The following is a 27,004-nucleotide window of genomic DNA, read 5'->3' on the forward strand; positions in this document are numbered from 1 at the left end:
TTTATCCTCAAAAAAAGTTCAATTTCCTGGTTAAAAAATCATAAATTTACATCTGCTCCTCTTCCCTCATTGAACAAAATCTATAATCTATGACCATGCAAGCATTTTCATTTTAAAAACTTTAATTATGAACACAAAGTGTCTCTTACTTCACTGAAAAGTCCATTCTCATTGTTTGTGTGGTGGAAGCTTCACACTGTATCGTCATCACTTTATCATTCATCATGCCCACGTCTTAAACTCAGATTTATTGTGGGGGCAAAGAAAACCTTCCGGCGTCAAGCTCTGCACAAACATCATTCCAGGCAGAGAAAGTCAACAATAATCAAAACACATTGTGAGTGGCAGGGGACTTTAAAATGCATGCTTGCACAGATTGAGGACTGTAGATTTTGTCTCCCATCTTCTAACAATGGAGTCATGTTACAGAAGGAGGAGATGGTTTTACCGCCAGTATGGGGAGGAGGAATAATTACAGCAACCAGTGACTTTCAATGCACATATTGGCGTGTAAATATTACATCAAAAGCGAACTCCACCGATTTAACGTTGCACTCCTGTAACATTGTTGGACTCAAGATGGACTCATCATCATCTGAGGCAATTTTGCAGACTTCATACAGCTCCCTCTGCTGCCTCACAATGTTTTTCACATGCAGTAGCACTCCCCAAGATCCGTAAACAGACTTTGAAGTGTAAATTTGGTGGAGTTCCCCTTTAAAATATACTCACCATAATCTCAACCCATTCTCTAACCACTGTAAAAACGTGTAGCCACCTTCTTTTCTGTAATAATCCGGAGCGGCACTTTAAAGTGCTGCATCATGCTCAGCTAACTTTCCACCAACATGTACTTAAACACAAGAATCACATGCAGCACTTCATGCTGAAGATGACCACTGACTACAGAACATACCAAGAAAATCCCCATGTGGGCAAAAAGCACTACGTCTGCCCTGACATTGCAGTGCCACATCAAGTCATTTTATTGTTGATGTTTTGGTTTTGTCCGCACCAGTACAACTTGTCCTCTCCTCTCCTCCTCCTCCTCCACTGGCAGAGCAGAAGCATGCGGAAGGTCTTCTGAAAGGTCTTGTTGCAGAGGGCGTAGCACATGGGGTTGATGGTGCTGTTGACGTAGCACAGCCAGTAGCCCAGGTTCCACAGGGACGTAGGGATGCAATCGGCACAGAAGGTGGAGATGAGCACCATGATGTTGTACGGCGTCCACGTGAGGATGAAGGCCAGGAGGATGGCGCTGAGGGTCTGGGCCGCCTTCTTCTCCTTCACCAGCACCATCCTCTTCCTCTTGGTGATCTGGTTCTTCAGGACGGCGTCCATGGGTTTGGAGGTGGTGGAGGAGGAAGGGGAGGCGTTTTTGGCGGGCGGCTCTGCTTCAGCAGGGCTGGGTGTTGCAACGGTAGGATTGCCGTTTTTGCCCTTTGATCCAGGTTTGAACTTGTAAGAGATTTGCTTTTTACTGTTCTTCTTCTGAGGGGTGGAAAAATACTGATCTTCTGTATAATCGATCACCTGCCCGTTCTTATTACTTTGTCCACTACCTTGCTCTTTGAATGATCCTTGTGGGGTGTCTATTGAAACATGATGCTCCTCCTCTTCAGATGAGGTGTAGCTGTTAAAGGAAGTGACCTGATCTGCTTTCACCCATGCTTCATCTGACCTAGTAGTGGTTTTAGTGGCATTACTTTGGTTCGATGAGGACCAGGAGGCCTGACTCCGGTCTCTCTTCTCTCTGGTGAAATGAAAACAAGAATGAATGATAGTTTTTTGTGGTTTAGCCCCCTCTGGAACGGTTTCTGTTGAGAGGCCTTGCAGCTCTGCCAGATCTTTGGTCCGTTTCTGAGTCTCCTTGTAGATCCTACAGTAAAGGATCGTCATAACAGAGACTGGGATGTAGAAGGCAGCGATGGCTGTCCCAAACGTGATCACAGGCTCTGTTAAAAACTGGATCTGGCACTGGTCAGGAGGCACATTTCTCTCCCCTACAAAGTACTGCCAGCACAGAATGGGTGGCGCCCAGAGAGCAAAAGACACCAGCCATGCAAGGCCTATCATGATGGCAGCTCTCTTTGGAGTCCGTTTAGCCCTGTAAGTCAGCGGCCTCGTAATGGAGAAGTACCTGTCAAAGCTGATGACGAGTAAGTTCATAACTGAAGCATTGCTAGCCACATAATCCACTGCTAGCCAGAGATCACATGCAATGTTTCCCAAGGACCAGTAGCCCATCAGGATATATGTGGTGTATAAGTTCATGGACAACACTCCTATGATGAGGTCAGCAAAAGCCAAACTCAGTAGGTAGTAGTTGTTCACAGTCTTCAGCTGGCTGTTGACTTTGAAGGACAGCAACACCAGCACGTTACCAACAATAGTTATCAAGCTGACGATGGCCGACACCGTAGCGATGGCTATAACCTCCCAAAGGCTGTGGGGAGCAGCCTGGACATGTGATGAGTCGGCAAAAGTGCTGTTAGGAGGGTCTACATCCATGGTGGTGTGTTATCTGTGTTACTGCTGACAGGTCAGAGACAGGTGCCCTTTTGCAGCTCCATTAAGATGTTTCCTGAAGTAAAAAGAAAAACATTAATGAGATACATTAATAATGACATATCAACTCATTTTCAAGGGATCACAAAACATCCGCTCATATATTTACTATTAGTACCGTAGTGGTAGTAGTATTCAGTTTATTTAATCATGTTGAATACTTCAGTGTACAAGCTGCAATATCATGTCTAATACAGCCGTTTACTATAATGGTGCTTTTTTGCAACAAATTAACTCACGTAAATTTAGTTTGTGATGTTTCCACAGAAATATTGGTGATTTCTAAATATTATTTGCAGAATAATTTATCTATGAGATCAAGGGTCTTTAAGGTTGTTCAGAGCTTTGATTTATTTTAACAAACCTCAAAATCTTATATGATATAAAGAATGAAAACAATAATTAGCATTGCTTCTTTAACATTTCTGTTTTTTTGTTAGTTATCCCTGTAGCTGTGTCATTTCGTTATTAAAAATTAAATACATTATGTTTAATAAAAAACGCATTTACTTATTTTGATTTAAATATATAGCCTTGATGTAATATGTTGTGTGTAATTTATATGTCCTGTATTGCTGCAATTGTTTTCCAATAAAATAATTCTAAAATGCTGACATTCAATTTTTCTTATTAATATGTCCACAGTAATGTGAGTATGACATGAATTATTTTGGACCAAATGATACTCGGAACCATCAGACGCCGTTTTATCTTAGGACTTCATTCAATGTAACACGCCCTCCGTTCAACTCTGAGTGTCACACGCTAAACTGTCCGGCCACACTTGACAGCAATGGAGGCCAGACCAAGCAGAGGTAGAGGAGGCGGCTGGAAAAAAAGTGGCCGGGGAGGAAACGACAGCGACAGTTTTGGCGGTGAGCACCGGGGCAGAGGGAGAGGAGGCCACCAACGCGGCCGGGGCAAAAGAGACCACCACCGCGGTCGTGGACGCGGGGGAGGCGCCCATGTAGCGGAGTTCCATCACCGGGTGAGAGAGCGTGGAAGTTGCGTTGTGGCCCCATTAAGCTGCTCCACCAAACCAAGTTCAAAAAAAGTAATATTTTTGTGGTTGCGTTTTGAAGAAAACACACGGACGGTTCGTGGACGACGCTGTAAAACTCAACATCAAAACTTAACCTCCTTGTCAATTCGGCCTAATTAGCATTCATTTTAGCGTAATTATGAGCCTTTTTGCTCCAAAAGTGGCTTTGAAACATTGAACACTTTACTGTACTGTAACGCACATTCATAATGCGCATAATGAGGCCCTATTAGACTGATGGAGCGAAGCCTGTTTGGTTTACCATTACATTATCAGTGTTTGATCTTGGATATGGCACTACTACAGAGTGCTTCTTCACTGTCACTGGGATGTTCTGTCACTTGATGCTCCCGCCATGGTAACTACAAAATTAGACAGGGAAACAATAGGGGCTCTGTGATTGCAATCATACAGATCTCCTTTGGTACATAGGGGCTCCTTGATTGCAATTATAAAAATCTCCTTTGATGCATCCATAGCTACCATGGGGTCTTTGATGATATTGTTGAAAAAATGGCTCTGTTTTTTTTTTGGTTTGTGTGTTAGTTTATGAGTGAGTTTTGACAGGAAAACCACACCGTGTCCTTCTGATGCATCACCTGCTGCCCATTTCCATGACAACATTATCAAAGGTTTGTGCAGCTACGTGACAAAACGGGAAGAAATCTATGACTCATGAGATGAGACAAATTTAATGAGTTCAGATTTGGCGTGGACGTCTGTTCTTTGTCATACAGTCATGCCATTTACCTTGACTCTTTTGTCAGGCTTCGCTACCACTCATGAGTAAGAGCTATGTGTTAACAAACACTTTACAAAACGCTCTTTGAATTATACTTTGTGGAGCATTTTTGTCGTGGAAAGAAAAAAATCATATTCACAGTGTCCAAGGCTAGCTGGCCCTGAGTTTTTGATAGTAGTAAGAATAAAGCAAACAAAAATGAATCACTTTCTGACACAGTCTGCCAATTCTCTATGATGTGATCTACAACAGTAGCAAGTATCAAAATACAGGTTTTTATTTCTGAATGTGTGTGAGCCTCCTGTGTGTTTGTAAGATGAATAAAAAAGTATCTTTCCAGTGCTTAAGATGACATTTTTTATTAAATAACTATTTTTTTGATCATCAGTCCAAAAAATATTCAATTTACAATGGTACAAAACAGACAGAGCAGCAAATCCTCACATGGGAGGAGTGGGTAGCTGCAAATTCTCACCATTTTTGCTTAAAAAGCAAATTAAATGATTATTTGATTATGACAATATGTCACTTCTACAGTGTTCATCTCTTGTAGGCAAAGCCTGAAAAGTCTGTCCCATCCTTGCTAGTTTCAAATGGGGAATTGTTGAAGTATGCATGCAAGATGTTTTTTCCCCCCTGAACTATTCAGTTTTCTTACATACTGTTTGGCTCCATGTAAAATTGGCAAAATTAGCTTAGCGCAGCAAAGTGGATTAAAACTCAAGGCCTTTGTATGTAAGACAACAAAGCACATGTCTGACCATTGAAGAGTGCCTGTACCCTGTGTGATGTGTAAATAGGCAGGTTTTGAACTTCTCCCTCGGCCTCTGCTTTTTCATTCTTCACACAACTACGTCTGCCACCTTTCATGTGTACAGTTAAATGCAACACCATGTGAGTGTGCACCATTATTCCCATAATGCCTCGTCTCTCTATGATGGAAAGCTTTCTGCTCCACCTTCCAGTTGGCCCCTCAAAGCATAAAGCCTTTAGCCTTTAGTCAAGGTCTGACAGCATCGTATAATCTAGTTTGTCTGAAGCATACTGAGCCTTAAATCTCAAGGCTTAGCATGTGCCAGATGAAAAGAACTCCTGGTATCACTTTAATGTCACTTGAATCACACGTTCCTCACTGGGTTTCCCACTATGTTCTCTTTTAGGATCAAGATGAAGGGGAGAGCTTTCAGGAGGAAGATGACAGGATGGAGGTTTTCTCCAGGAGGAAACTGGAGTCTAACTGGGATCGCTATGAGGAGTCAGAGAGGCAGGAGCCGGATGACAACACACCCACTCAGAGAGGAACAGACTACCAAGTCCTGCTGGAGTCAGCAGGTAAGGTCTGGTCACGAAACACTTCAAGAGTTTGTTTTGCCGAACACACGTTAAGTGCTCAGTGGGCCTTCAGCAGGAGAGATGAGTCGGGCATCTGAGCTTCCTGTTCTTACAGTGTTTCGTCTTTTGGTCTTCGATTTGTCTATATAAATGAATTCCTTTCAAGGGTAGAATTGTATAAGCCAACACAATAATGTGACATTGACTTATAAAGCAAATATAATACTTGGACTTATTCAGTCAGCGCCTTTGATAGTAGGTATGACGAAGAAATAAAGCGTGTTTGCTTTGCTGCTCTAACATTTTGGTTCAGTAAGCACAAATATATGCTTTTTTTTTCTAATACTGATCAAACAAAAACTAGATTAAAGGAACAGTACGAGTGTGTCGTGTGTTGAGGTTTAATTTGTGGATCAGCCTTTCTGGGATAATGACATGGAAATTCACTTGGTGTCAAACACTCCACTGAGTCTAATTTACTTTAATCTTACTTTTCTGTATCCTAATTAGTTAAAAGGAAATGTCTGTCATCTTAATGGACTGTAATTGCTCTGTATGGACTTTACTGTCAGGTTGCTGATCCTTGTTTGTCTTTGTTCGCTGTAGTAATTTCAGCCTCAGTAGTCGGTGTTTGGCCCCCTGGGCCCTCAACAGCCTCATCCCCATTTCTTTTGATAATTCTTCCCCCAAAGGAACACAAGTAAGCTCAGTGTTTACTGATTAGAGAAGAGCTTGAGATTCCTTTATATTTAGGCCTGATTGTTGGAAAACAGCCCCAGTGTGGGACTGTCACATTTAGACCATGCCTGAGGTTGGGTTAAATAAGGCAGAGGGTCACCCTCCAAAGCTGTTCACTGTTTTGCCAAAAAAAAATAAATAAAAAATGAAATATGACAGACCGGGAAGAAGGCTCCGTCTCATTTTAGCAGCTCCCACGCGTGCAGTAATTAAGCCAAAGTAACTGATGTGTGCTTTATACTGCTATGGCTGTTGGTTTCTAGTTCTTGTTAGAGACCATCTCCTCATTAGATTTAAAAATGAAGACAAACACAGCTTCTCTGGCCTCTGTGGGTTGAAATGTATTGACCAGCAGTAACAAATTTGGCAAATTGGTACAGTTAGAGGAATGGTGAATCAGATATTAGCAGTTGCTGTTTGAAATGTGCCCATTAAATTACAGACCAGACTATCAGTGGATAATTCTGTTACTGAAGAAAGCTTGAAAATGTCACGATTCTCTGGCAAATGTCTTTTAGTTTATTGGCAGTGCACATTGGAGATAATGATATCGTTGGAAAGTTTTAAGTCACACACTGAATCTAAAATACGCATCTTATGATTAGACTGTGAGAAGGAGTCAAGCAGTTTCAGTGAGCAGCTTCTCTTGTCTGATTGTTAACAGCATATAATGCGTATAATGTGAAATATGAAACGTGGATTTTCCTGTACTGACGTGTTTGCAGTATTTATGTATTTAGTATTTATGACCTGAAACTTCCCTTTGGGCCTACACCCAGACTTTCATGGAATATTTGCCTCTCATTTTCATGGAATTATTTGTGTCCGTTTCCAAGTAGCTCACACCCACACACAGTTTAAGTTAGGAGCCTTCTGTCAGTGTGTTCCTGTCAGACTAGATTTGTAGTGCATCTGTCATCTCCACAAGTATTAAATCTCTCTCATTCACAAAGTGAATAGAAGAGTATAAACATGATTAGTAATATTTACTGTAATGAACACAAGGCTCAGTGGTTTCAGTAGCTAAGAGACAAGACTGTATTTATAACCTGGCTGCATTTCCTTTGAACATTTTTATTATGGATTAGTTTGCTCATTAGTTTCTTGATTATCAATTGATCACTAAGCCTTTAAAATGACCATCACAAGTCCACAGTAAATTCTTTAGATGTCTTCTTTTAGGCCACCAACATCCAGAATCCAAAAACATTCACTCACGCAAATCGTAACTTTTGAGAGGCTGAAAACAGCATTTTTTCAGTCATTTTTGTTTTTAAAAAAAAAAAAAAAAAAAAAATACTTCGATTGGTAAATTCTGAAAATAGGTGTTATAAAGAATGCACCATGTGGCCTGCTAATGGAAAACACATCCATCTACTGCCTACAAGTTAAACTCTAGCTGAACCATAGCACAAATGGGCTACTACACTGGAGTCATTATGGCAGAAATCCATCTTGATGTTCAAATCCGGTGTCACTGAGCCGTCCCTTTCACCCAGTCCCCTCTCAGCACGAGTAGATTTCATAACGTGCTTCTGCAGATAGTATAGCACTTTTTAAAGGTCTAAGGTGGAAATGTTTGGTTTCATATTATCTAGTATTGGGTGTTTTGAATTTTATACATCAACAGGATGCGGAATGGGTATTAAGATGCCATTATGCAAACTAGGGCTACACCAACACGTTGGCCTTGTATTCATTAACAAACGTCAGTGAGTTATTTTGTCTTCTACTGATGTGATTCACTTTCCTTTTGTTCAAAATTGGCATGTAAATGAAATGGAAAGCTTATAAATGAGATTTTACTTTCTTAGTTGTCCATTGCTTTATGTTTTGGTAAATTAGCTCTTTTCAAAGTTCTGTTATGGCTTGAAGACGAGACTTTTATAGTTTGACTGTGGCTTAAAGCTGCACTGATCAGCTCTCTGTCTTGGTGTTAGGGCACACGGCTTTACTGTTTTGGTTCAGTCTCACTCGCCAGCTCTCGTTGGTGTTATTTTTGGCTGCAATGAGCAGTGGTGGAAAAGCTCCAACAACTTACTGTGCACCACCCGTTAAAGTTAAAGTTCACAACTGTCTGGTATACGCAGCAGAGCCTTTAGCAGTTGTTGTTGAAGTTGAGAGTGAACGTTAGGCTTGCATTAATCTGGTATCCATAAACACTTCCCCTAATTCAATGCTAATGTTGCTTTGTGATGGCAAAATCTGTAAATAGGCAACTGTTTGCTAACATTTTTGAGTGTGAATCTTTGGGAGCCTGACAATTTGATTCTGACTCTAGTGTGTCTGATTTGATTCAGAATCGATTCAAAACCAATTCTTATCTGAAAGAACAGGAAAAAGAAGCACTATTTTCAGTCTCATGCTGTTGCACACTGGTGTCCTTAGTCCACTGAAATACAATTTGAGACAGAACTAGCAATTAAGATAAATGATCCACAGCCTCTCCACATCTCCAGCAGCCACCGTTGTATGAGATGCTGAGCGGGCACAGAGTTTTTGATGTGAAACAGACTGAAAGGCAAATTAGTTTCTTTACATCAGAGTCCCCTATTTACAACCTATGTCTTAAAATATTGTTCTTTTTTATTTATTTATTAAAAACTCGAATTTTTCAAGCTTTTAGTTGAGGCCATTTTTAACTCAGGTTGAGTGTTTAAGCAGCTGTTTTTATAGGATTGTTGTTTTTTTTTCTCACGCCATTAGAGAGGAACAGAGTGTTGCAGCGGCGTGTCTCTCTCCCCTTCTCTTGCAGCGTAAATGCCAAAGGTTCTCTTGTGAGTTGTTTGACTCTCTCTGTGTTTTGCCCACATTGTCAGATTAGTCATGCCGTACAGCAAGAGGCTGCAGCTCTCTAGAGGATACTTAATTGTACGTGGGAGGCAATGCTTTCAAGAGTCGTTTTTCTGGCCAATTAAGGTAGCCGTGAAATCAGGAATTCGCCACTGAAATCTCCCTTTTTCTCTTAGCCGAAGATATTACAAAATACTTCCTATTGTGGAGCTTACATCACCATCACTTATTGTTTCCAAGGTGTTGAAGTGTTGCAGTACAGAATGTACAGGTCAAAAGTATGTGCAGATGTTATGTATTTCCGGATAGAAATGGCCTAGAGCAGCAGCTCTTCCAAAGATTCAAAATCCCAGAGCAGAGAGTTCGCGAGCAGAGGTTTACCGACAGTGTGTTGGAGGCGTTAGACATGAGATTATGGTCTGATTTTGCATTTTAATGAAATGGATGAAATGTTTTTCCTACTCCACGACAAGGGTGTTGCCGGTCATAAGAAGACATGATCTGATAATGGTGCCATGCACCAAAATAAGACTGTAGCATTACAAATGGACGGGGATTGTTTTGTTTCAGACATTGAGAGCCAGAGAGCACCAGAGCTTTGTAAAAGTGAGACCATGCAACTTCGGAAGGTATTTAGAGATGAAACAGATTAATCGATTGAAGGTATTTAGTCATTTTTCAAGCTGAAATGACAAAAAAAGCTCTCCAGCTTCTCAAATGTATGAATGTGCAGCTTTTCTTTGTTTCCCAATAGAGGAAACTAGTTATCTGTAGGTTTTATCAGGTCAAACCAGAAATTCAGATACGTCAGTTGCACTTTGGTGATGTGCTTTTTTTTTTTTTTTTTTTTACAGTTTTCTTATGTTTTATAGACCAAACAATTAACTGAGAATTATTTGAGAAAATTGGGGGCTAAATCGATTATAAAAACAATCATTAGTTGCAGCCCTAAAGAACCTCAAATGAAAAGTTGAATTCATGATCAATACAATGCCCCCTCACACAAATAAGTAAGGGTTTTTTTCTACTGTAGTTATACTTTGTCTGGTATGACCAGTAGCTACTGTTGTGTTGTTGAATATTCAATTCTGATTGCTCAGTTACAGCAATCACTATTTCTGCATTTCTCATTATTTCTGTATAGCAGACCGTTGCTATGAACACAATTCTGATGACAGAGGTATTAAAATCAATCAATCAATAAAACCATTTTTATAGTCAATACTTTGTCAAATTGTTGATTTATAGTACAAAGCCGTGCAATAAGCAGGATAAAGCCCTTACTTAGCAAACTTAGCCAATCCTTTACATAGCTGATGTACCTGGCTTTTAAAGGGCATTGAAGGCATTTCAAAGGGCATCTTTAATTCATGTCAGGCCCAAAATGCACTTATGATTAATTAAGAGACTAAATACAAACCCCTTTGCATATTACTTTGCTGTTTAAATAACAAAAGTGGAGTTGGGCGCACCCCTTGTGTCAAGCACTTTAGACCATAGATGAACCATAGAGACTCTTCTACTTGTGTTTCTCTGACATTATAAATAGGCGTTTAACATTATGCCTTATTGTCAGTTGTAGCAGCGGCTGCTGAGAACACATGCAAGTTTCCTACCAAGTTTGTCTGGCAAGAGCTACCGTCGGTTCATCACTACTCCAGTGCCAGGCGCAACAGATGGAGCGAGGCAGTGATTTTCTTAATAACATGGCTCAAGTGAAGGCCAGGATTATCTACAAATATATGAACCGTTATCGTCTAAAGTCTAAACAACATTTAAGATGTTCAGGAGAAGTCATTAAAGTGTAATGACAATATGGATATCTACAGCACGTTACCGTGGCAACTAGGCGGCCTTCATCCCATCATGAAGATTATGTGATATGATTGAAAGCCCCAGAACATGTATTTATTGGAATTGGAGGTGGCATTCTTTTGTCAACATTTGAAACGAGGGCTGTACTACGGAGCTGGCTCAAGTAGTCGATTTGTGTGCCGCCTACTTCAGTAAAGAGGAACAGGTCGTTATAATGGAGACATGTGAAGAACGCTTAAACTGTTGTTGCAAATAAAGCAAAAAAGGAACGCTGCAGAATAAGTTAATATATTATAACAGCACCTCCTGTTTATTTGTAACGTTGCAGCTGCACATTGTAAAGCTCTTATTTTATACAGCAGATTTAAACATAATCAACTGCATTTAAGTCTGACGCTGTCCTTGGAAATCACTTTAGTTTTTGGGCTAAATCAGAGTGCCATGAATTTTATTGAGTAGTATCTGTGATGTGTCTGCAGCTGCTGAGCCTTCATCATTCTGTCACTGTGAGGATGATCTGCTGTGAAACATTCGTCTGCGTGTGATATTACAGATGTTCGGCATCACCAGCTGAACACATGTAGGTTCCTGTGACCACTTGATACTGCGGTTTGCACCACTGAAACTGAATGGCTTCTTCACAATAATGCACGGCTCAACATGTTTGCATCATGATTTGCGCACCCCTTCAGCTAAAGATCTGTCGCTGAGAGAGAATATCATCAGGGACAAAAGAGGCTGGCACTTTTTACAGGTGATTTCAGGGCAGTTCCCACAGCGATGGAGCCAGGTTGAGAGAGAGAGCCACCTTCTTGACAGTGAAAATCCTGACTTTAAGCTCAGCATACCTCACTAACCCACTCATCTTACTTGCAGCACACCCCTCTGATAGAATCCTAAATCAGGAAATGTAGAGAAAAGAGATGAAACATGTTCAAGAGTTGAAATCTGCAGATCAACTTAATCCAAAGTGAGCAGAATCCAAGCTTGAAGAAACTTTATATATATTTAACTATTTTGATATATTTTTATGTCACATAATAACTTCTTTACTCTTGTGTGTTCTGCTGCTGTTGTTGGGGGAAAAGTAACTAAGTACATTTCCTCAAGTAGTGTATGCAAGTACAGTTTTGAGGTACTTTATGTGGGCATTTGCATTTGATGCTATTTTAATATGAACAATTTTTAATCAATATTAATAATTGATCATTAGTAGTTCATACATTGTATATTTTACTTCACCACATTAATTTGATACCTGTACTTAACTTTACAAATCTAGAACAACAATTAATATACAAAATCCAATCAACAAATGCATTGTGATGTATTATCGTAGGTTAAATAAAGGTAAGAGTTAATTATTGATCCCTCAGAGAAAATCCATAAACTATAATCTATATAAACTTCATGTCAATAGATGATCCCCACCTTTACTAGCTGCCACATTTAATTGATAAAAACATCAATGTATCAACAGTCATATTCCAGTAGTATAATTAACATTATTCTGAAATTGGACATTCTGCATAATAATTCTGCACAATTCAGCTTTTTTGGTACTTAAAGTATGTACTGCTGCAAATACTTGTGTAAGGAAAATAATTATGTGTAACAGAGTATTTCTACATTGTAGTGCTGCTGGTTTTAGAGAGTGAGTACTCCTTCCACCTCTTGCACTCTAATACGTTACATACAATAGCTGCACTCTATACATCCCACTTTTTTCATTCTTACCTAAGATGTTAGCAGAACCTCACTGTTGTTTATATAATCTCCATTTATATAACCTCCCTTTGTTTGGATTTCAATTTGACCGTTTCTTCTGTTTAATGTAACGAGTGTGCTGCTGCGGTGACTCGGTTTTCCCACAAAGACCATTAAAGTTTCATCTTATCTCCGCATGTATTTATTGTTCACACAGTGGTATTAAACGCACAGAACTTGATTGGAACTGGGAAATTTAAACACACGACGTCTACCTGTTCAGTTAACGTTTCTCGTCGGTCTATTTAGAAATACATAATTGAGGCGTCGGGACACACAGTGGCTCTATTTACAAAAGCGCTATTAAAAGCTCAACTGTACTCTGTGTGATTAGGAAAAATGGAGCCTGATGGAGAAATTATCTAAACAGACTATTTGATTTGAATTGAAGGTCAATTCAGTTTCTGTTGTTTTGTGGCCTGCTGGGTGGCTATTATGTTGCCCCACTGCTTGTCCAAACATCCCAAGTGCTTTTGGCATTCGTGTGTTTTGAATGACTCTGATTATACCTTCTATTGCATTCAGTGTCGAGAATTCAGTGTGTCAGGAGGCGAGGACGCAGCAGACCTTTTTCATGACTGTTGCGCCCAGACTGAGGATGAAACCTTGGGGCTTTTCAGGCTCAAAATATTTCAGAAGCAATGCATTTAGAGACTGCTTTTGCGCAGGAATATTTTCGTCACCTTGAGAATTTCAATAGTTATAAACCTGAGAGGAACTTTGGTGAATGGGAGGTGTATTGATTGAATTAAAACATATCAAGTTGCTGTGATGCCTGAAAGAACTCGAGACTGTTTCGTAACCTGAAGGTGATTTTATTTTGTCAGGTCTCGTCTCAGTCTCTTGCATTGTTGGGGGTTGATTGTGCTGTTGCTAGGGGTAATGCACACATGGTGCAATTCTCTTGGTGTGTGTGTGTGTACACATCCATGTGCCTGTACGACTTGGTGGAATTGCTGGGCAGTTATTTACATCCTAACACGGTCATCTATCTGTACACATTAACACAAGGATCAATCCTCCTCCCCCGCAGCCGTAGTTTACCAAGGCCGCTAATGGGGACCTATCAAGGCTCAATCATAATGAGACAAAAGGAAATCGCATTAGAGCTTCAGTGGTTCTGCTAACTAGATTGACAAACACAAGGACGTTTTCCTAACTGAGATGAATAGTCCCAATCATGCCATTAATTTATATGTTCCGGTGTCGTTATGGATACTTGATTAGCCATCCAGACTGGAGGAGACTGGCGTCAAAGCAGAGGAATGAGGCTGGTCATGTACTGTCTGGTTGGGAAAAAAAATAGGAAACAAAGCATTACTGCTCTTTGGTTCGGTCTCCGGCAATTGCTGATTATGATTCATTAAGCCAGAGAAGGATGGTGTGAGGTCAAATGCAGCAGCAGGTGGATCATAGACACTTCACTGAGATCATCCCACAGAACAGTCTGCCTACTCTCATCCTTTGATACCCGTGCCATTGTTTCAGGGTCAATATATGTTAACATGTGAGGGTTCATTTTAGGGCTGCAGTAGTTTTTATGTTAAAGTACACTTTAACTTCTACATGAATCGGGCAGGAAATGGTATAAAATCCATATCACAGTCTCCTAGAGCCACAGGTCATGTCCTCATATTACCTGCTTTGCTTGCAAATTGATTGATTGGGTTGTTGGTTCATCACAAAACAATACAGAAAAGCAGCAAATCGTCACATTTATGCTTAAAAAAAGACTGAATACAGTTACGCAAGTACAATTACCACAGTTGGGGCTGCAACAAATAATTATGCCCCTCACACTTTCCCAGAGCTCTAGTTAATGCCTTCAAATTGCTTGTTTTGTCCAGTTTACCGTCCAGATCCAATGATATCCAGTTAACTACAGAGCTGCAACAGTTATTATTATTATTCCATTATTCAATAGGAATAAAGCTAATCAGCAACTGTTTGATGATAAATTTAGCATTAAATTTATTTAATTCCAGCTTCTCAAATGTGAGAATTTACTGCTTTTCTGGGTTTTAGTAAACAAATATACTTGATATGAACGTATATCTCTGTATCTCAATCCAGTTTGGGATTTTTGACAGTTTCCAAACAAAACGAGATATTTGATGACTCCACTGCCGGATTTTTCACTGTTTTCGGTTGTTTGATAGATCAGTCAATTAATTGGCATAATCGTCAAATCAGTTGATAATGGAAAATAACATTCATCCAGTCATTTTCAGAAAAGCAAGCCAGTCACACTCACTTCTATCACACGCTAGAACAACAGAACAACATTTTGACAATTTTTTGATATAAATAATTATCGAAATAGTTTGTGATGAATTTTCTGGTGATCGACTGATTGTTTATTGTCTCTGTTCTTGTTCAGTTTTAAACCTTGTTTGGACAAAGCTCATAGTGTTTATGCCTCCAATAATACAGTGGTGCAAGTGTTGAGATGCCAGCCACGTAACTTGTCATAGTTTTTAATGATTCCTTAAATCATCTAACTCCTTGTACCTCCCACTCTTTCCTAAATAAAAAAAAAAGAAAAAAAGCGCTCACACACACCGACACACACACAGAGCACTCCTACACACCCATACCCAAACTCACTGAAGACTATTTAAGATCAGAATCTATTTAATAACCTTTGGTGGGCATCAAATGCAACGCTTTTAAATCTACAATTTACAAAATGTGCTGCGGAGTCTGAGTCTGAAGTATAAAAGCTCTGCTGACAGCTGATAAACCCCAGCACTCCATGATTCATTTATTAGAGGAACTAAAGCTACATTTACAATTTATAATACTGAATAACTGAACAGTAAGTAGGGTCAGTTGACAGCTGCTCCTGTTTAATTTCCTGCCAGAGTAGCCACATCAAACAGAATATATACTCACCCTGTTCGGCTCTGACAAAACACGATCCTCCAGCATGAAATAGGTGTTTGGCCAGGGCTTTGATGCACTGTTTTTTCCTTTACTCCTTCTCCAGTCTGGCAGAGTTTCTCCTCCCTGCGTCTCTCTCAGCTCTGTATGTCTTCTCTAGCTCCCTGTTTCCCTCTTACAGCGTTTGCTTCACACCTTCCCTCGCTGGCTCGCTCTTCCCCTCCCCTGTTCCCTCTCGCTGACTTTTTTTTCTCTGCGCTCCTCTCTCCAACGAGGTGAAAAACACACTTGTCAAATACAGGTAGGTCATCCCACCGTGCCTCATCCTCATCAGTTGCTAAGTACGAGCCGCTTTGATGCAAACAAGTTTTTCAGCATCTTCGTGTAGGACTGTGTAGCTCCGGCCTCTTTCTGAGGCGAGATGGTAAATGCAACAGCTGTTCAGCGTCAGTGTCCATGTGACAGAGCAGCTCACTGTAGGTGCCTCTTTGGTCCTGCTCAGACCTTTTTCTCAGAAGGATGAATCACCGGAAATGGCTCCTGGTCGTCAGCAGTGAAAATCAAGAGAAGATCTCATCAGCTTGTCTCTTTTTCACTGAAGATGAGCTCAACATCTTCTGGGAAATCGATGAAGGAAGCAAAAGTTTTTCACTTTCTCTTCAAAGTTTGAGCAACCCCACTGGGGAGGAAAGCGGAGTAAAGCCTCTTCGATCGCCAAGGCTGCACAGATTGAATGACTGTCTGTCTCCTACCAGGCTCGTGATTGCTGTCGCTGAGAAAGCTGCATGGATGCACGCTGCACTAACGTCCTCGCCAACACGCGGGTCCAACCATGAGCCACTATTAGGAGAAATTCCCACATGGCTGGAAGCCTCATCCCGCATCAGAGCACTGAGCAACATGTAAGAGGAGGGAGGACGAGGTGAGGAGGTGGAGGAGTAGGATGAAACAGAGGGGGGGAGGAGCCGGGGGTGGAGTCGATGTGGGTGTCAGCAGCAGTTCAGAAAGGGCCTTACAGCTGTATGCCTTCACCAGAGAGGAAATGCATTCACTCAGCTGCTGGCTCCTCACACAGCCTCACGCGTCCCACTTCACGGTGACTTGGGTTAATCCCTGATGTGTTTGACCGTGCGCCCTCTCTAAAGCAGGGTGAGTGACTGTGGAAGCTGTCAGTGGTGATTGGCAGAGTTTTTAAACTGCTCCCAATTTGCCAGGCAATCTCATCTGCCTCTATTGGCCTTGTAGCAAGTGCTTTTTAGCGTGTCCTTTCTCTTTCTTTTGCAATGACCTTCCCTGCTCCAATAAGCTTCCTGCTGTAACAAAAATCAGTTTCTTTTTCATATGGAGCTGCACTGAGGTGAAAAATACATTCTCTCAGTGGCTTAAATGTTAAATTAATTTAGTGGAAAGCGGAGAGAAAATGTGCTGAGATGAATATCTGTTGTGTGGCCCTGCCGACACTGGGATTCTGAGGCTTATACAGATATCAATATTAATAATACATAAAACACATTGGGTAAACACAATCTAGATACAATTCCCTTTGATTTATTTTGTTTCATGATGTTTTGTAGTTGAACAATCTACACAATGTACACAGTACTTTTAGGTAGACAGACGTCATGGTAACACTACTAAATTGTGCACCAAACCTTTTTGGCTTTTTGTTGTATTTGTTGCGCTCTTTAAGAGCACTTTATAGCCTCTTGTTGATGAGCAGATGCATTCATTCAGGATCTATAATGAGAAACTTCTGAGTAGAATGGTTTAAAAAGCTCATCCTTTGCCTGCTTGTCAGAAAGCAGATGAGCGCAAGTTCACAAGCAGCTGTTCAGCAGCATTCACTCCCATAGATAACAGCTTGGTAACTGCCTTTTTGACACAATGAGACTGTCACAGCATCATGTGTTGTGGAACATGCCACCATTCACCACCACGCTCATGATGAGATGAAGCCTCTTACAGGCGAGTAGCAAAGATGAGGATGTTAATGTTGCTGAGTGGCATTTTTCTCTTAAATGAAGAGGAAGAAAACCCTTGACTCAGCCCGTAAATTCTTGTTGTCGCCCTGTACAGTGGCGAGAGGGCTGCACCGACGATGGCACAGTTGTTGCGGAAACTTGTTTGGAAGCTTGGTGTTAATTTCAATCAGCCACTGTTACAGCATGGAAAATTGCTTTCACTTGCAAAGTGTGATGCTACTGGGCTCTTTCCATCGAAATTGTAGTGCAAGAGGGTGTGAAATGTGCTGCTACCGGTGCAAACTTTATTGGCATTGCCAACCAGCACAGGTTTGTCCCACCAAGTGGAGGAACAATCTTCTCCAACCAAGGCAAATGTGCCAACTGTGTACGGACTGTATTGAATTAAACAACATAACAAACAGCAGTCTTGACATATTTTCTAGAAAAGTAAATTTGAAATTGTGAATTTGAAATTTGAAAATTGTGAAGGCGTTCTGCGTTTTTTAATAATGGAGTACTGTTGACCATCGCTCATCATCTTCCCTCCACGTCAGCCCGCAGGGGGGGCCGCTGAAGAGCCACCATTTCTCAGGCTCCTTCAGAAATCACATCTCCCCTGTAAGGACCACACCTGTGCCATCCTCTCATCCTCTTCTTCTTTTTCTTCCACGTGATACATCATGCATAATTCTGGGGATTGCTAAGCCACAGGCGAGCTATTGATTATCAGGAGAATGCAATGCAAAGGATATGAGTCTAATGTATCCCTCAGGGAGGTCATCTAATGAGGCACACATATGTACAATGATTGCTTGATTTCCATAGATTGGGCACATGCACCTACACAGGTGACCCCAGTGACCCCCCACTGTTAACCGCCACTGTTACTGTGAATGGAGGGTATCGTAGGCCCGCAGTAATGAGCTGTATGTATTACTCTAGCCTGAAGAAGAAATACTCAGTTCCTTACAGGACTCTGGATTTATTTTTTGAATTGTTTTAGTGCAGTTCTGTTTTTAGGAGAAGCAATGTGGCCTCCACCTTGGCTTACATGGGATTTGGCTCTTCTAGCAGGTGAAAAATACCACTTAAGCCCTCTAACCTAATGTATCAGTGAAATCTAGGCTACTCTTATTATCTGTGCACAGCCTTTAAAGCTGTCTAAATATTGATATTTAGGGCGACTATTGATTTTTGTCCTTAGACGATATATGATTGTGTCAGAGCTACATTGTCAAATAACCTTTTATTCTCAAAAGCTGAACCAATTATTTAAAAAGAGTGAGGTTTAGAAAGAAAAATCAAATTAGTCATTTAATGGTCTGATTCTGTGCCTCAATTAAGGATAATTGCTTTGTGTGCTTCACACCTCCCACACTGTGTTTGTTGCCTGTCTTGTGGTAAATAACAATAGCCGTGCTGGTAATAATGGCATATAAAGCTTTCCATGCATGGCTTCCAAAAGCCTTTGTTTGTCATTGTCCTCCTGCCTGAACATTTTTGCATTCAGTATCAACTCGGGCTGCTCATTAGCTGTGACCAACCAAACGTAACTTCTGCCATCAGTCAAATGGTCTTTATCTGAGCAAACACCAATGTGTGGCCTCTGCCCATAGCAAACCAGGATGACCGTGTCTTCATGTATCATTGGAATGAGTTATTACTACTTTTAGACCACTGATGTAATATTCCCCACAGTGTAGATGAGATATACTACAGGATTTTGTAATAAAGGATCAATAACATTTGATAGATTAGCTCATTGCTCACATATGACAGTATTCTCGTTCCTCCATAGAGCCCGCCTTTGGATATGAATGTGACCTCAGTCTACAATTGGGGGGACCAAGATGAACGAGAGTCATTAAAAGCTCCAACTGAAACACAAGCAAAGTTGACTGTGGTGCATTTGTGCCTCAGAGCACATCAGTAAGGCGGTATTGGGGAGGGGGAGGTCCTCTAATGGAAAGCGATAGCCACTTAAATCTATCGATCTCTTCGTTTTTCTGTCCAGTTTGTCATTAACCAAATGACAATCCTACATTCCAAAGAAAAAATCTGAGCAAGGATGTCTGAGAGAGACGGACACCTTGGATAATTGCCGTGTAATTGGCCATGCATTCATTGACCGACACCTTTTGAACCTTCTGTGGCTGCCCGGTGTGCTATGTGGGTGTGCAGATAAACCTGTCAATAGCCCATGAATACACTGATGCATCTAATGCTTCCATGAAACAAAATGAAACATCAGTGTTGAATAGATTTTAAACTATTAAGTTGATGTCCTCTTTGTGGTCTTTAAGTGGCATCTGTTAGTCGATTAGTGAGATATGTCAATAACATGCAGGAGCAGCTTATGTGTCTCCGGTTGGTCATGTGTCCTGTCCAACTGTTGTCTCATGTCGGTGATTTTCATGATGCAACCTCTCTGCGGTGCACGATGTTTTGACCAATCATCATTTTCGTTTCACATCATTTCACCAAAAGGATGAAAAGGGTCGTTAAATACAACTTTACTAGAAGTCCTTTTGCTCATGTCTGAAATGTATTATCCACTGCTGTGCAGTAGCCTGTAAGTACATGGATAGATAGATAGAAATACTTTATTGATCCCAGAGTGGAAATTCTGGTGCTACAGCAGCAAAACAGTAAAAGTGACCACCACCACGAATACAACAATAAATAAGCAGATAATAAATAAGCAGATAAATTGATAAAAAGATTAAAACCAAAGTGCGAGTTAAATAAAATAAAATAAAATAAAACCCATAGTGCAAGTAAGAAGAAATGGCAGAAGAGAAATGCTATGTCTGCACTGGTAGGGCTGATCTGGAGGTGCAACTACAAGTAACAGTGAGACAATAAAATACGATCCACAGACCATTTGAACTAAGAACTATGAGTTTGAGTCACGTTGCAAAATAATCTACCACTTGCAGGCATTTGATTGGCCAATGCATCACTTTGCTGGATGATGTTGTGCTTGAAAGGTTGATGGCCTTTTTTTTTTTTTGTGCCTTAGCCCTTTGCATTTGCACCCCTGCTACGTTAACAGAGGGGTCACATTCAGCTGAGATCAATATCAGCCTTTAAAATCAAGCTTTTATTTATTGAGGCTAGTTCTGAATCAATTTGTCTAACAGAAAATGAACACAAAAATTTTTATAACATCTAAATTGTCATTTATCAAGTGATACCGAACATTTGTGAACAAATTTAAGGTTTAGCTAATTATTCTTTGCTGTTTTACAGCATTATAAAGTGTTTGGTCACTACAAAGACGCCTTGCTGGTGAAAAGAACTCTTACACATTGTCTTTACAGAGTGCAGGTGGCGGTGTGGGTTTTGTGTCTTTTCAACTTCAGTGTCATGAGTCGGGCAGATTCAGACAGTTCTGAGTGTCTCCTGATTTATTTACTACACGAACAGAGGAGCTCTGGATTTCTGGGGTGAATAGATCAACTGGGTGGCTGCTTTGAATGTCTTGTTTGGATTTTAGTGTCGTGGCGTCTGTCACACTTCATCCGCTCAAGTCTTCAAAGGATTGAAATGTTTGTGCTTTCTGGCAGTTTGGTGCTTATTTAAGGCGATCCACAGGTCTTTATTTAGCTTCCAGTGGGTGCATTGTTCTCATCTTCCTGTGGATGTTGATGCCTTTTTGTAAAGAGAGAAAAATGCTTTCACTTTTTTCTCATCAATTTCACAAACAAAATGCATCAGTTTGTCAGTTTCGGGTGCCAACGGACATCACTCCCTCAGCTGTCTGTCAACTTTGTCGGATTTTCCTCTAATGCATTGCCGGGCCAGTCATGACAGTAGGCTAAAGCAGCTAAAATATTCAGTGTGTTCCTGATAGATCTGTGAGCCATTTCAGTGTAGCCTGCTTGTTTCACTCTATTGATCCATTATCAGCACTGTGCTGATCAGTATTAGCTGTGTACTCGTTCACACAGATAACCTAATAGCTGAGGCTCCTGGCGTCCTTTATAATGAGGGACCCAGGTGTGCCGGCACTCTCAGACCGGTGGTTAATTCAGCTGCAGGGACCAGCGCTGGGAGGCTACATGTGAGCTTAAATCACGTACTCAGTCTCACCTGATTTGCCTTCTGTGTAGCCTCCCAGTTAAGTCTGTTGCTAGACAGTGTCATGCAGCACGGAGAGAACAGCTAATGTTTGTTTCCTCTAAAGAAGTTATAATTATAATAATAATAATAGTGCTACTTGCTCTGAAATTGATGTTTGTACTGATTTAAAGGTCAACTTTGTTGCATGGTTTTTCTGTTTGACCCTCTGTGACTGTCACTGTTACTCACTAGGGAGTCTTTGGTCAGTTACTGCGGTGTCTAATTGTCACTTAGTTTTCTTGGCACTGCTGTCATGTCAGGTTTGTTTTTATACCCAACAGCTGTCCAACTCATTCGAGAGTGAAGGTATCTTTATTTCTCATCGTGCTCTGGCCTGGCAGTTGGACTTTTTTTTTTTTTTTTTCCAGTAACATTTAAACACAGTAGATGTGTAGAATCCAGAACTGAAATAATTTAAAAAAGGTAAAACAAATCTCTATACACACCATATAAAACAGATCGTAGTAAATCTCGCACATATTCGCCTCCTTTACTATCTACAATCTTTAGAAGTTGCTTACTAAAATGAGTGCAGTCAGGACGAGGTGATTTTTACACTCAAGTAAAAGCGGCTACATTTACACAACAGTGCTTTTTATGGCAGAGAGACAAATTCACCAGAGCAAATATGAGATACAGTTGATTCAGAGTGTTCACAGTTACGCAGCCAAATTACAACCAACTCAATTCTATAAACAAAAAAACAAACATTAGTAACACTTTGCAACCCTGAACTGAAAATTACATGATTATAAATTTATATTTATGTGTGAATTTTTGCTTGTTTGACTGCGTAGGTTTGTTTTTAGAGCATTTTTCACATTTTCTTTTGCCAATATTACTTCATATTTGCATTAGATGAAGGCTTACAGTGATTTTGTCTCATCCTTAGTTTCAATTAATTCTCTGCGCATTGTCCTCTAATAGTATTAAATCATCATGTGGCAGTATGAATGTGTTGAAGAGGCTATTACACTGACATGGATTACAGCAGAATAGCCCAGTGTGTGTGTGTGTGTGTGTGTGTGTGTGTGTGTGTGTGTGTGTGTGTGTGTGTGTGTGTGTGTGTGTGTGTGTGTGTGTGTGTGTGTGTGTGTGTGTGTGTGTGTGTGTGTGTGTGTGTGTGTGTGTGTGTGTGTGTGTGTGTGTGTGTGTGTGTGTGTGTGTGTGTAATCCACTTGCAGGACGATTAAGCACACCCCATATTTCTTTTTGACGCTATCGATCTCAGCCGTCCTTAAATTCATATAAAACATGAAAACCAACAGCTATTGTCGCCCGATAACATCCATCAAAAAGCTCAGCAGGTAAATTACGCTGGACGTCTGCATCACCTGGTTGAATATGACTGATTAGATCTCAGGTGTGAGAGCTCAGAGCCAGAGCTGCAGCCTCGTACCTCCAAACAAGCTGCACATCAGTAAAACACATGCCTAATGAGGGCGAGGTCCCGGGTGGATGTGAGCGCCTCTGATATGACTTGGACACAAACACAGCCTCACGCAATCACCATTAAAAGTTAGGAGTAAATAGCTTCAGCCGTCTTTATTGTCTCGCCTGGTTTGCTCAGGATTTTAATTGCAATTACCTCAGACAGGGATTTATCGACGCGTAGTGGGTTTCAGTGCCGTGTCGTGTTGGGCTAATTGGTTTGGTTAAAAAGGCGTGACAGGGAGCACGCTGGAGGTACTGTAGCTCTCAACAAGTTTCTCTGAACCGTCTCTCCTGCGTGTTTTCTATAGTCAGTTTATCTCATTTTTTCTGTCTTATTTTACTCCTTTCATCCCCCCTCAGTCTTTTCCTCTTTTATCTATCCCTTTGCCTTTTCTCCACCATTTTCCATCTTGTCCCCACTCTTAGTGCTACCAAACACCTATCAGATGGGCTTTGTCACTGTAATAATAACATTCGATTACTCTTCAGTTTCCTATGAGCCGTACCGCTACTTCTCCTCTCTTATCAAGAGAGGATCTGCCACGACAGCCGGCTTAAAAGAGAAGTAATCACTCACTGATCACACGCCATTACTCTACTGGCAAATGGAGGAGGAAGGGGGAGCGGGGAATGTGTGTATTCCTCTTCCAGTCAGATAAAATGTCAACATTTCACGGCGGGTGTTAGTGGAGACTGAGCAGCAGCGCTGTTGCTCCTTACATGTCCCTCCTGTTTCCATTCAGCCAGTCAGCGCTCCAAGAGGGAAGGCTAATCAAGGTTAGTTCCAGGCTGCAGCCTTATACAGCGAGCAGTCCGGGTCTGTGCAGGGAGCTGCTGTATACCAAAGGTGTGGCCCAGTCAACATGGGTGTGTGTCTGTCATGTTTGTGGTCTGTGTGTGTCTGTGCTGCAAGTGACAGGGCAACAGCGGCATGCTCTGGCAAACAGGATGAGAGATTTCCAGCAGGGAAATGCAACCACCCAGGCTACCTGTGGGATTATATCTGTATGCACATTAAATCTTACCACCATATTCAAGATGTAGAGGTGCAGCGTCATAGTGAGTGGCACCAAGCCCTCATACTTATTCTCTGACTGAGGCTTCAACTTTGCCATTGGTTAACAAGAAAGTCAATGAGTGATGATAGCTTTTAAGTAAAGTAACCTATGATTTATGAAATGCGGTGACTAATGATTCCCTTCTCTATCGATTAATCCACAAATTATTTTCTTGACAAATCACTTCATCAATTTGCCTATAAAACACCACAAAACAGAAAAGAATCAGAAAATGCCCATCACAGTTACCCAGAGCCCAAACTGTCATCATGAACTGTGCTGTTTTGTCCAACCAACAGTCCAAAACAAATTCCCAATTGGACTGCAGACCAAGAACTGACTCATCCTTGCAGCTGCGTCACCTTTACATTTCCTAATCTTTACAGACAGCATCACATTTATGTTCTGTATCTGCTTGCTCACCTACTCTGAGTGAAGAAGTGGGCAGAGAGCCAGTAAATTATTAAAACCCAAGATGCAAAGTTTCCCAGCATTCTCTTACACATGTTTGTACATTATTCACGTATCAAAGTGCCTCAAATGAGTGTTGCTGGGCTGAAGATGCTACATGAAATCCCACAAGACACAGGACAGGCCCGCAGCTAATGATTATTTCCAGCATTGATTAATCAGCTGATTAGTTTGCACGAAATGTGAAAAATAGCAAAAACTCCCTGTCACAATTTCTCAAAAGGCCAAAGAAATGTCCTCAGATTGCTTGTTTGCTCCAAGCAACAGACCCAAACTGTGTTGGCGGCATTAACGTTCCCTTTTGCCATCAAGAAGAAGACGGCTAGTAAAGGCTATCCTGGCCTGTCGTCATTTATGTGCGTTTCCTCGACCCTCGACTCCACGTTCGAAGCGATTCAGACCCAGAACATCTTATCTCCGTCCTGACTCGGTGCCAGCGTTCGACAGTCTCGACAGAGCAGAACGGAGGAGAGGGGTGAGGATGAACAGCGGCGGGATGAGAGCTGAGTGGAGCAGAAGCGGAACAGGGGGGGGGGGGCAGGAGCGAGGCCACAACACGTCCCAGATATAAAAGATGAGAGCTGGAGCCATAGATAGCTCAGCGAAGCCGGGGTCGCAGACGAGAAGCCACATTTGTTAATACGGGGTTCAGCCAGCAAGATGTCAAGAGACAGGATACCACATTATACAGGAGTTACACAATGCCAGCCGGGCCACTTAGCACACAGCATGAGTAATGCAGTGTTTATTCACCGTGGAAGGTTTACCGGGCCAGCTGACACACTTACACAATCATCTGAACTATGAATTGATCTTTTATCAGTTGTTTAAAGTGAGGACAGCAACTTTACTGGCAAATATCATTGTTTATCACAGTAATATTTAACAGAATGACTACAAGACGACATCAAATACAACCATGTTAGTGTTACATTAATCATTTGTAAGTTATTTATCCCAGCCAAAGGTTTCCTGGTTCTTGGGCTCCGAGAAATTGTGATGGGATTTTTTTTTTTCTGTCATTTTAGGGGAAATGATCTCGTCAACAAGTACATTTAAATGACAAATAAGGTCAAGAAGATGAATAGACAGAACATATACAACATACAGGGGCACAGCCCGTTTAAGTGGTGTCCATTTCTTCACAAAAACTCCACGATGTTCGTTTCTTCAATCCTTTCTCTCCACTGTCAAACATCCCGGTGGCATTAACCAGCAGGCTGTAATCGTCTCTGTAGACTCCTCATGTTTTGATAATTGTTCATTTATAAATCACATTTTAGATGCACTCCAGATGAGCAGTGGCTCTGTTCCTCTCCAGAGGAGCTCTTCTCCCGCAGTTTGAAAACCAACTATGTCGATTGATAATGAATTTAATCATGAATTGCAGCTCTAGCTGACACGAAGACCAATCATGAGTTAGAGAAACGCGACCTGGTTGACGGTCGTCATCTGCTGATTACTTTCACAGTGGCTTGTTCTATCTGTGGAAAACAAGAGAGCTGCAACAATTAGTGCATCAGTTGATTAGGTTCTTAGGTAGGTCTTCAAGGTGCTTCGTATGAACCGATCCCACGTCCCAGTGTTTATTCAGCAGAGTGCATGTGTGCAGTTTGATTTAAATGCGCATCGGAAACTGCGCGGCCTGTTTTTCACACAGCCTGCTGACACATCTGAGGCCACAGATCTAACCCTGCACTTAAAACAGTGTCAGAGCTGAGGGGGGATTTAAGTCTCACAGATCTGTTTGGACGAGCAGGAGTGAAGAATCTGCTCCGCTCTCTCTCTCTTTCATTTTTCTTCATCCCCTCCTCACTCACGTCTCTTTCCTCTTCACACATACACACACACACACACACCCCTCCTCCTCCTCCTCCAATCCTCTCTGTCTCTCTCTTTCTGTCTTTTGGATGTTTGACAAAAGTTTCTCACATCCTCGCTGGCAGCTGTTGCCATGGTTGTGTCAGAGCCTGCGAACTACCTGGGATGGTATTTCCATGGACACAGATCAGGATGGCACTGGGCTCTGAGGTGTAGGAGGGAGGCCGCTCACCTGTGTCAGCAGCTCTGTGTGTTGGAGACAGACTGATGGAGACGGAGGAGGAGGAGGTGGACGAGGAAGAGGAGGATTAGGGTCTGGGAAGATATTAAACAGAGAGGAGCAGGAGCTGGAAAAAGTGAAGATGAGAGTGAGAGGTGGGGGGTATCTCACCGTCGCCTCTGCTGAAGGGCGATTTCTAGAGTTTAGCTCCATGAACAGCAGCAACAAAGG

General features: G+C 41.4%; 2 protein-coding genes across 2 annotated transcripts in view; one reads left to right on the plus strand and one right to left on the minus strand.

The window, feature by feature from the left end:
- Nucleotides 1-975: 975 nt before the first annotated feature.
- chrm5b (cholinergic receptor, muscarinic 5b) lies at nt 976-15,765 on the minus strand. The gene is made up of 2 exons (XM_070848801.1): nt 15,693-15,765; nt 976-2,584 (listed from the first exon to the last, which is right to left on the minus strand). Exon 2 carries the CDS (start codon nt 2,509-2,511, stop codon nt 976-978), a length of 1,536 nt encoding a protein of 511 aa, XP_070704902.1. The 5' UTR covers nt 2,512-2,584; nt 15,693-15,765.
- Nucleotides 3,349-27,004, plus strand: part of aven (apoptosis, caspase activation inhibitor) — a 30,051-nt gene continuing 6,395 nt past the window's right edge. The window contains exons 1-2 of the mRNA XM_070848802.1: nt 3,349-3,556; nt 5,513-5,684. Coding sequence (XP_070704903.1) covers nt 3,362-3,556; nt 5,513-5,684 — 367 coding nt within the window. The 5' untranslated portion in view covers nt 3,349-3,361. The remainder of the gene's footprint in view (nt 3,557-5,512; nt 5,685-27,004) is intronic.

This window comes from Pempheris klunzingeri, chromosome 18 (genome assembly GCF_042242105.1).
Source record: "Pempheris klunzingeri isolate RE-2024b chromosome 18, fPemKlu1.hap1, whole genome shotgun sequence".
Taxonomy (NCBI): Eukaryota; Metazoa; Chordata; class Actinopteri; order Acropomatiformes; family Pempheridae; genus Pempheris; species Pempheris klunzingeri.

What these genes read in the sequence shown, in the direction of transcription:
- chrm5b (XM_070848801.1), bottom strand. Translation starts at nt 2,511, where the DNA reads ATGGATGTAGACCCTCCTAACAGCACTTTTGCCGACTCATCACATGTC.